At 40.6% G+C, this 11,490-nt stretch overlaps 1 protein-coding gene across 1 annotated transcript in view; it reads right to left on the bottom strand.

The window, feature by feature from the left end:
* Window positions 1–4,216: 4,216 nt before the first annotated feature.
* Window positions 4,217–11,490, bottom strand: part of ANTXRL (ANTXR like) — a 52,182-nt gene continuing 44,908 nt past the window's right edge. Inside the window, exon 18 of the mRNA XM_027672346.1 lies at window positions 4,217–4,581. Within this exon, the coding sequence (XP_027528147.1) occupies window positions 4,351–4,581 (231 nt within the window). The 3' untranslated portion in view covers window positions 4,217–4,350. The remainder of the gene's footprint in view (window positions 4,582–11,490) is intronic.

The following is an 11,490-nucleotide window of genomic DNA, read 5'->3' as shown; positions in this document are numbered from 1 at the left end:
CTATGGCATTATTCAAAAGTATATCAGTAACAAAATTCTAAACAAACTAGGATGACCCAAAAATTCCCCTTACCCCAAAACTACAGAGAACTGAAAATGCTATACTGCATTATCACACTTGCATGCGTGTATCCTGAGCCACCTCTATTTATTCACCTTGAGCCCCTTTTAATAAATAACTGTCCAGCAGTAACATCCAGAAGTGTGCTGTCTCCTCCAAATTAAACTCTATATTTACAGAAGTAGGGCTGTTTTCTCAGTGAAATGTTTCTTTAAAAAAACAAACAACAACACAACAAAACAAAGTAATAACAATAAAACCAGCATACGATTAAAGAGAGAAAGCATATTACTGATCATGTTGTCTAAAGACCAACAGGAGTGAAAAGCATTAGGAGCACCAGGTGCACATGCATTTGAACTGGTACAGTTCATGAAATAATGTCATTCATTGTTATGCTCACTCTTTCAGATGAGGAGCTGATTCTTTTCCTTTCTTTTTTTTCTGTTTTACATTTAGGACCGTCTGCTCTGCAGGCTACTCTCACAGATGGCAACACATGCACTGAGGTTGAAAGATGGCCATAAATATGCTTTGATCAATGTGGTTCCGTATCATCTTTAAACACATAGGGTTTCCCTCCCTGCTGCTTTGCACCTTGTGTCATTTCACATCTGTGCTAAGTGTGAGCCAAAGATCCCCTGAATCCACATTTTTCCCTTGGATTTGGGGAAACATTAAATACTCGCTTTTTGCAAGTGTCAAATGATGGATTTCCAAAGTACTGGAAAATACAAGGAAATCATGCACCATGAGAACATTTCTTAGCAATGTAAGTACTGTAATCACAACTGTCATACAAGAATACCAAAACAAACATTGAAACATCGAGCCAGTTGGAGGGATTTTGCCCCTTCATTTATTTTGCGACAGTTCTCAGCTGATAGACAGCAGTATTCCTGCCTTGATTTCAGTTGGCCTATTTTGATTTATACCAGGTAAAGATCAAGATCAACAGACAGTAAAATAGCAACCAGTTTGTCCTACTGTGTTGTTACAATGCCTGAGGTCACTGCAAACATTTCTACACAACCAGAAGGCTTTTCTGTAGCCACTGCAGCACATTTCCCCCCACCTTTGCAAAGGCAATTCAGTTTGTGTTCACTTTCTCTTCTTCCTGCTTTACCAGCAAACTAAACCTGCAGGGCTCCCGTCACAGAACCTGCAGCCAAAACTTGAGTTACACACCAAATGCTTAATTTTCTACATATTCATGCAGGGAACTCCATTTATGCTGAATCTAATTTTCAAATCCATGGTGCTTCCTGCTTTACCATATCTGATCACCTGGAAGCCCAAGCTGTTCCTATTCTTGCTGCACTTGCAAGTTACACAGAAATCGTTAGTATCTGTTATCTCTGCAAGACTGTGATCCCAGCAAAACAAAAAAGAATATTCCCCTCAACTGCAAACAATAGGCATGTTGGACGTGTGACTGTGAGAAGCTCTCTCTTAGCCAACACCTCCACTGTTACTGGCAGTGAGTCAAATTTTACCAACATTAACATCAATGCAAATCTGCAACAACTCTACTCATCCTTTCCAAGATCTGTAAGGGTGCACGACAATACAAAGTCTGGCTCATGGCCTTTTTCATTAGCTAAACTCTTGACCCATCAGTTCCCTGATTCAATCTCATCGCTGCCTGCTGATAAAGAGACTTGGTCTCTACAGAACATTGGTCTTCCCCAATCCCACAAGCAGCTAGAACTCTAATGCCATGTTTTGTCCTGGCAGAAGAATCACTTTTATTGCCCTCTGCTATTTCAATTCCTGATTAAATTTGTTGGGTAATTTTTCTTCTACAACCAATATAAGAAGCTGCTAGGTTCAACTGTATGTACCCATTATTACAAATAGTCTTAGACCCAGCAAGGTTATTTCACACAGGCTTCCGTATAACCAACATGAAGTCAGTCAATGATCTCTGCTTGTAAAGCACCTTCCCCCACATCCAGGTTCCTACCCTCTCCCTGCAGTCATCCAGTCCCTTTCACTGCTGTCAGAAGCAGAGCTTCACCAGAACTGCAGTGGAAAATTGGATCTGTTTTAGTTTCACCTTTCAACAGAAAGAAACAGAGATAAGCAATGACTTTGTATCACATTGCCTGCAAAAGGTCTTTATATTCATAGCAGTGCCACTCTTGAGCAATTTTTGTAAAGGAAGAGAAAACCCAACAAAAACCTACACAGTTCCCACACACAAACACAGACACACACACACACATAAACACAGTCTTTTTTCTCTTCCAAACAGAAATCCATTCTTATGAACCAAAATATGCACTTATTCAAGTGTCTAAAAAGAATGAGGACAGGGTCGAGTGCATCCCAATTCTCCTTTCTGATCACAATGAAGTCACAGGTCAACAAAGTACTTGAGCATAAGGAAGTTTCTCTTGACCTGCAGGACATTTTAAAACATGCGGAAGTGCTTTGCTGGCTGAGGCCTAAATTAGGAACAGCTCCAGGGGCAGCTGGCACCCACGACTGTGATTCCACTACCTGCACCAATACACATGAGGTAAGAGCATAACTCAAGAGAGCAGAGCAGTGCAAGAGGAGAAGGAGGCTCTGTGGTTCTTCTGAGTTTACATCTGACAGCCTCAGCTGCGTACACACAGCATGTCACAGTGATCAGCATAGACTGATGAGAGCTTGGTGTGATGTTCTGCAAGTGGGACTTCCACTGGAAAGAGTAAGCCTGATTTCTGTTTGTACCAGTACAACTTTGTATGCCTATAGCACCTGCATGAAAAGGTCATAAATCTGGACCAATTCCATGATACAGTTAGTGTTTTATCTTAGACTTATGTGCCAATAACTATTGTGATGTGCTACACACCCACACACAGATGGAGAAATAGGTATATGCTGTGTCATAATGCAACATATCATTAATTCTACAACTATCCTAATAACACAGCCAGTGCCAAAGCGAACCAGCACAGGGATTTGCAGTTACCCTCTCCAATACAATAGTGGTGGAGAAAAAGCAAGCTCAGGTGTTATTTTGATTCACTAAGGAATGCTCTGGGCACAACCCACTCAGGTATTGCTCAGTGAACACTAATCATGGGCTGACCCGCAGTCCCGCGTCATAAATTCCCACCTCTGTGTGGGTGCTCACATCACTTTCTGATGACACCCAGAATTGAGGTCATGGATGAACAGCCACAATGTTTGGGAAATCCTCTAGCCAAACATATGAAACAGGGATAAAAGCTCAAACTCACACTTCACATCATGCCTCTCAGCCACAGGTAGACTGCAAGGTTACATATTATTGGGACCTGGGCTGTCTAAAGAAAGAGCTGCTTATAGAGGAATTTTTGTTTGAATCACAAAAGGATCTAGTTCTGCTTGGCAGTAAGATCAAAAGAAAATTTATCTAATTAAATAACAACAGAATCTGTTGTTTGCATATTACAGCATCTATACTCAAATTGAATGTATGTTTGCTCCATGTTGGACTATATTTTCTGTAAATGAAAACTAAACACCTAGCCAAAATACTTTTCTCAAAATTCCTCTGAACTTTGGACAAATATGAACTGAAGTCTTGTCCAACGTTTGGATTTTTAGACACAGTAGCTGGCCTTCAGTGGTTATCCTATGCAACCAAGTCTAAACATATGCAGAGATGGCAGGCTCAAAACTGATTTTTCCAGGTGAAAAAAATATCCCTCTCTTATATGCTAGATTACTGAGCTAGATTATTGGCACATAGTCTCATCTTACCTCATTATTTATATAGGCTTCTTATAACTTTCATAGAAATTCCACCTGCAGAACCAAAGGCAGAAAGTTATCTTTGCAATTATTGATCCATACTAACATCTGGATGCAGTACTGTTAGGGAAAAGAAAGCAAATTCCTCAATGAGCTATGTTTAACCAACCTGCAGGTGGCAGCTATCAAAACCACTGATGCACGTATACCGGCTAAAGTTACTAATGAATGATCTGACATACCAAGTCAGACAAATGTCATATCTAAATAGACTTTCAAATGTATACATACAAAAGCTGCTACTGTATCTAGATGATCATTTTGATTTGTTTCTATATCCCATAGCTCTGAATCTACCCACTGAATGTTTACTCAGCACGTGTGGTATAAATATAGTCATATACTAAAATTGACACTTAGCTATTTTTCTTTTTTTTTTTCTTCTTTTTTTGCTGACCAGCAACAAATTCTGATATCTTTAACTGTAAACCAATACTCAATAAATATGCTGTGTTCAGCAAAGAGACATGTTGTGTCGATCAGGGTTTTGCTGCACTCTAAGCCATAGGCTGCGGGGGTGGGCGCGAAGGAGGAGGTCCAGGAGGGGCTCGGGATGGGGGTGGTCCAGGAGGTGGCTGCCTGGAAGGAGGTTGCAGAGACACAGGAGAAGAAGAATTCCTTGGAGCATTGTTGAGGGGAATATTGTCACGTCGTGGCAGCTTCGGTGGTGGGCTGTAAGGGGCAGAGGTTCCATCCGATTTCACACGAGTGAAGTTTATGCATCTTCCCTAGAGGCAAAGAAAAATTCATTATTTGTAGAAAGACGATATTTTGACTCATCAGCAGATACTCAAAGGGACTATAAGCAGAGGGGCCAGGCTGCACTTCATCCAGTATTGTTCACTGGGTTCTAAACATGACATTTAAACCATGCTGTACTAAAGCTCAACACTAGAAACCAATGCTTTCCTTGAATTTCAGAGCTCCTGCCTACAGTGAACAGCCTAGGACTGGTTTAAACCAAAAGGGACCACAGTGTGACTTTGCTCACATGTGCTCTCTGTTCTGCTACTAGAGCTATGAAGAACATGCCCAAACTGACAGCTCCACCAGAGCCATGCTTGCCTTAGTGGGAGCCCTGACTGACAAAGCTGTGCTTGAAAAAAACTCATACAGGATTATACCAGAGGAACAACATTAGCAAAGACATAATCTGTAGCTTTCATTTTCAGAGTGATCCTAGCCTGGTTGGTATCCATGCTTTGAACATTACATAGGGATAGTACATCTGTCTTCTGTGCTCCAATGTAGATGTGGCTTCCCTCAGAAATACCAACAAGGTGTGGGACTTACACAGAGGGCTCTCTAATGAATGTGTTTTCAGAATGGATGTGGGATGCAGGACCTGTGGACTGAGATTTTAAAACAGGAGTAGCTTGAGTTTGAAAAAAATGCAAGCACTGGGGATGTCCTAGTCAACTAGAGGCTAAATGCAAATATTTCAGGGTTTCCTTTAGCCAAAATAAAACTTTGCATAGGTTCCCACTAACCAAGCTCCAGACAGGAAGAGAGACAGACAAACCCCAAAGACCACCTAGCCTTTCCTGTGGGGAGCAGCCAGAGGCTCCTGAGTAATTCAAAACCTACATGGCAACCTCAATCAGACACCTCGGGTAAGTTGCACGCTAGAATCCGCAAACTAAATTCAACTCAAGGTTATGCCAACATCCCCCAAGCAGATTCAGGAGAAGGACTCCAAATATAGCAAACTTATCTCAAAGCTAAGCAGCTGTAGATCACAATTCCCCCCAGCTACCAATGGCTGTGATAACAGGAATACAAGAACCCACACCAGTGACAAATTGCTCTTGGCTCAGTGCTGTCCGGCATGAGAAAACTCTGAAGGTGTTTAGGGAATAGGCTGAGTTTCTGTGGCAAACCCACAAATCACAACTTCCCCAGGAAACCAGACAAAAACCATCACAGCAGCACCACAACTGTCTGTTCTGTTAAGTGACTTCCAATGCCTGCACCTTTATTCATGAAAACTATTTCTTTAAAAAGAAGAGAATCACTCAAGTCTATGACTTCTCCGAAGGAAGGCAAGCAGCATTTCAAAAGAAGCTGGTGTAAGCTCCAGAGAGCTCAGAAAATGACTCAACAAATGTACTAACACCCAAAGGGTACCACCCTACCACTTAGTTGGACTGGATGGCTCAGGGATTCAAGAGCTCAGCTGCCGACATGAGTTGTTTGAATGGGCATGTTGTTGCCTGCACATGAGACATCCTCAGTAGCTCTCTGTCCCAGCTTTCAGCATCACAATTCACCACTACACTTAAACAACAGCATCAGGAGTAGGATAAAATTGCTTTTCTAAAAATCCAGACTTTGGTCATGAACTAGGCAATACTATATTGGGGCCAGTCTTTTCATGGAGGCAAATGGCAAAAGCCAAGGTCTTGGTTACTTCTGCAACAAAGATAAACTACTGGATCAAAAAACCCAAGTCAATGCTTTGCTCTACTCCATCACAGAACTCAAGTCCTCACCAGCATTGTAGTGAGCAGCCCTCCTTCTCAGCTATTTGTCTTCTGCTGTGCTTAACCCTATTCAGAGCACACTTGGAAATTCAGCACTATTTACTGACATGCAATGAATGTTACATATATAACAGTTGTACATCAGATTCATTAAAGAAAACTCAGCCTTGTTTATAAACTTATGAATTTAGAACAGCTAAAGAATCAGGACAAAAGTAAAAAAAAAAAGAAAAAGAAAAAAGGTCAGAGGTACTCATATGAGATGCACCATATGGAGAAGGAAAAAATTTAGGACAGAACAATCTCCCTCACAGTAAATGCAAAGCTGCAAACCCAACACTAGTGCTTTTGCCTACAAGCCTTTCCTGCTTTTCTGTTGTGTCTCTCTCTCAAACATCAATTCCAAATATATTCATAGTCTATAATCAAAGGGGATCCCATAAATCTGTTTGCATTACTTTCACTTCAGTTAAAGTGATAGGCGACGTCAAACTGCTGCCAGTTTCTGCCACACTCACTGATTTGTCAGACAGATGGGTAATTTAAAGGCCATGCGCTGCATTGTGTCATGAAAAATACGGTTGGGTTGGGGGAGTTTGACAGATAGAGGCTTGGAAGATCGATGTATGTATTGTGACACTTCCTCACAAAAGATTATCGGTGTTAGCCTACAATCTCATATATCAAAGACTTCTGGTGAATACTGGAGCAAATCCTCCTGAGCACTTCAAGCAGCCATTGATAAAATGAGGCCGAACTCTTAGCCAGCGTTAGGATTAACAGCTGAAAGGGAAAGGGAAGAACAAATGATATTAAATCATAAGTGATAGTTTGGACTTATCAAGCGTATTTCATCAAAGGATTTCTAGGTTGAAGAAGCCCTCCACACATCACAGTTTCCTAATAAAAGAGGGCCACTGCTATTCTACCTAACGTGCGCATCCCTCTGGGGTTAGTTTATAAAAAGATCCATGATGTTTCTCAAATAAACATGCTAACCACAGGATTTTTAATATTTTCTGTTTGAAAGAATTAAGTCATTTCCTCTCCGAAGGCATATAAAGGCTTTTAAACCCTGGAGAACAAGGACAGAAATTAAGTATCCTGCACACTTATCTCTGCTCTTCCTGCACAGAGTATTAACAGGGATTAAGAGCCATCCCAGTTTAGCAGTGGAAATAGTATATTTTTTCCAGAAGCATGGTATACACTTAGTGTTTCAGGGAAGGTGTCAGAGTTGCAAGGTGCAGTAGTACCAGGATGATCTCAGGCACAACAGCTGTTAGTAGCTGCTGTATTGTTTTCTAGGAGGCAGATGATCTGCGTAAATCCAGTTCTGTCTGGTTTTGGCCCCGCTCCCAATGCAGCATCGCTCAGATGGTGCGACCCACACCGCGTACTGTCATTCAAGCACCAACTGAAGGTCAGCAATGTGCCATATGGAGTTACGCCCTTACTTCAGCTCACATCTGCACAGTCTTCCTAATGCACAATTATTTTGCCTCCCCATATGTCCATCCACTTGTTAGGCTCTTGTTATGCTGCTTGCCAAATTGGCTTTTCAAAAAGTACAAATACTGAAGCAGCAGGATCTGCCCTTGTCCCAACTTCAGCTTTCATCACAGTGTAACAATCACATGTGCAATTCAGGCACTTTGTACTTCTAGGCAATGCCTCCTCGACCACCTAGGATGTGTTTTTGTGTGTGGTTTAAGGGGGGGGAAGGAAGGGAGGAACCTCTTGAAAGCCACTGCATCATGTTGCTGGGCTACTTCCATCACAGTGCTCAGTACATCATTCCCCAGCACTCATTTCTCCAAAACATTTAGCTACTACTTAGCAAGTTTTCAGTGGAAAGAATCCAGGCAATTCAAAGAGTGCCATGGGGAAGTCTCTTCACCCATGATAGTAAGAGCACTTCAGCAAAAAGAATTTAAAAAATCCAGGCCATCTACCAGTAGCTGTCCCTTTTCTCTCTTAATTTTAATACGTGCATTGGTTTTTAACAAAAATCCAGTTTCATCTCTGTGCATACCAGAGTGTTTGTGTACAGAAAAGTATGCCTGTTTCTTATTTTTAGCTACATTAGTTGACTTAATAAAAGATATTCTTCCTGTTACAAATCTTGCTTGAGTTTCCATTCCCTCTTGGTTTTGCTTATAGTCTCAGTGCTGCAATTCTGAATTGCAGAGGTGACTGAAAAAGAGTTGGCTTCACTTAAGTTTAACGAATTTTCTTGGTCTTTGACCTTGTAAGAATATGAAACTTGCCTTTACATTTTAGAACAGATTAAAATAAAATAATTCCTTTAAAATTTGAGCATAGCCATGTAATACACTAGACCACCAAATTAAAAAAACAAAGTAGCTCCCAGTAAGAAAGTATCAAATTTTTATTATTTTTTAATAAAAGTATTATTTAGGATGCTGAAATATAAAATGAACATAATTTCCTTAGGCTCAACTGAATAATCACCTCTCTCTCTCTCCAGTTTTGTTTATGGATGCCACTGGGGTGACTCTGCCAGCTTGCTGTGGACATGGTTTGTCAGCATGTAGCTTTACTTCCTAAATATCTATTGATAGTTCAGTGTAAAAATGTAGCTCTAAAACTCAAAAGAATAGATTCAGGCTTTTATGCTACCTACAAAATCACAAGAGTGAGCATCTTCAAGTGATGCATCAGCTAAGTGAAGATTTTGATCCACACACCCAGAAAACCATGGGATATATACCTTTAAGATCAGTGATAATGCAAAAATTGGATCTTGGAAAAATTAGGGATTACCCTGTCCTCTAATCAAGAACAGAAGTCTTCAAGCAGAAACACCTACACAGAACATCCTAAAGAAGCCACTATGGGAAACTCATTTAGCAAATTTATATATAGAGGTAGATTATGGATACAATAATTGTACACAGAAAGAGCAGAACTGAGATGGTACAGAGCTTTCACTATTCGAGTTCCCTGGGCAAGTGTCAGGATTAGCAGCTGGCTCCTCAGAAGCCAGGATCTATGTGCATCAGCCTTTGCCAAAAGCTTCCTCACACTGCACTGCTTCACGCTGACTGTGCGCTCAACATGTCACGGCTCATTAAAACCTTCATGGATTTCCTGGGAATTGCACTGATTACCCTGAAGCACACAGGCTAGAAATTAGTGAGCTGCTGAAACAGTTTGTCACGTAAAACCTAAGGCTGCCTGGTTTTCAGGCATATACAAGTAACTTTTACTAACTCCTACTTTTACATTTGGGACACAGATATGGTTTTTATGTTGAAAAATAAAGTACTGGAAGTGTCAGAGATTCCCATATCACCAGTTTGGTGACTGACCATGGTTCCAGGCCAATAAATATGTAATTTATCATTATTTTCTAATTATATTACTTAATGATTAAGTTCTAATTATCAATATCAATTATACTGTGTTTATTGCATTAATCATTAACAATTAATTTATTAAATTATAATTAATTTTTATATGTAGGCATTTAAAGTTATTAGGTCTCAAATCAACACATTAAATATCATCAAGTTAAAATATTTGTTTGCATGATAACCTGACTCTTTACATATCTTCCAGTTTAATAAGTCCTCTCTTGTAAAGAACAATTTTCTGGGAATCTATTTGGTAGTTCCGCAGTGTTGCCTATAATTATGGTAATCCAAAACTATGAAAAGATAAGAGAAAATGGGGTTGACTGAAGAGAGAAGGATTTTAAAAGTAAGGTCCAGTAAAGTGACAGTGTCCAACAATGAGAATGTAATTATTTCCTTTCATGCTGCTTTAAAAAGGAAAATCAGTTCAGCCCATTCTTGATCCACTGTATTAGCTGGTCTTTTTATAAGTAAACTCATATCCCTTCTGCTCCCTCCTTCCATGACTGAGTTATTGGAGGGGAAGGAAATCACTGCACTGTGGACTGTGAATCACTCATAAAGTGAGGACCCTATAAAGGCCCTAGGCACATCAGATTAATTCAAATCAAAAACTACAAAATGATGAATGCAAATGAACAAGGATGATCCAAGCAGTAGCAGAAAACTCTGTTTACAGCACAACATGAGTGAGGTAGTGCTACCAAGAGGTGTAACCTACTGGGCTCACTGAACATGCTTCACACAGCAAAATGAATTAGACTGAGCTTTAGGATGTGGGAGGTAACACAACTTTAAACAGGACACACGTCCTGACGCTGGAAGGGGCAGCGATATTTAAAAGCAGATGAGGCACATGTGTATCCTTCACAGAGTCTACAAAAACCCTCTTATAAGCAAATCTATGCTTTTTCTCTTACTTTTCAGCTACCAAACGAAACCACCCACAAACCCTGGCTCACTGGTGCAGCACCATGGAGACATAGCATAGAAAGTTAATCCCTGCTTCAGAAACTCTGACTCCCAAATCCCAAACAATAAGATAGCTGCAGATGGACCAGGAACTGATCCCACCGTGACAGTGAGACAGAGCTAAGCAATACCTTAGGGTACTGACACACTCAGAAAAAAACCTATTGTCTTAGCCAGGCTATGGCCAGCATTGTTGCCCAGAAAGCCCAGGGAAGATGCCTGAGCACCTCTCATAGAGGCAAAGGGGCACCAGCCTTGATCTGTAAAGGGGCTGGGAGAAGAAATCCTTCAGAATCCCAGCATGCCCTCAGACACTCTGGCTGTGGGAGCCAAATAGCTGAGAAAATAGGATTTATGGGGTGAGGAAGGGAGGAGGGAGCACAGGAGCTCTTCTTTTGACATAAAATGTGTGATAATCCCATCTAGAGGATCCCCTCGGGACCATGGGAGGTATGTTGCCAGGGCAAACTCACAAACAGATCCATGGCATGCACTGCACATAACAGCAGCAATAAAAGTGATCTTTCGGTTCACTTGCTGGTCAATGGAAAAGTCAACAACAACCAAAAGTCTTCATTTTTCAGGCAAAACAAGTATGTCAAAATAAATTTAATTCAGGATTGAAACATTCATTTCAAAATAACTTTGAGTTTTGGACAGAAAAGGTGTTTCAAAACAGAAATTGAAAATACTGAAACTTATTCAATGGGTATTTTTTCCACTTCAGCTAATTCTACTAACATGAAAAAACATTTACAGCTTTTAGTCAAAACAAAGACAGTCTTATGGAAAGCAGTGTTCA

Source organism: Neopelma chrysocephalum, unplaced genomic scaffold, assembly GCF_003984885.1.
Source record: "Neopelma chrysocephalum unplaced genomic scaffold, ASM398488v2 Primary Assembly neopelma1_97390, whole genome shotgun sequence".
NCBI lineage: Eukaryota > Metazoa > Chordata > Aves > Passeriformes > Pipridae > Neopelma > Neopelma chrysocephalum.
This window is presented reverse-complemented; position numbering and strand designations above follow the sequence as displayed.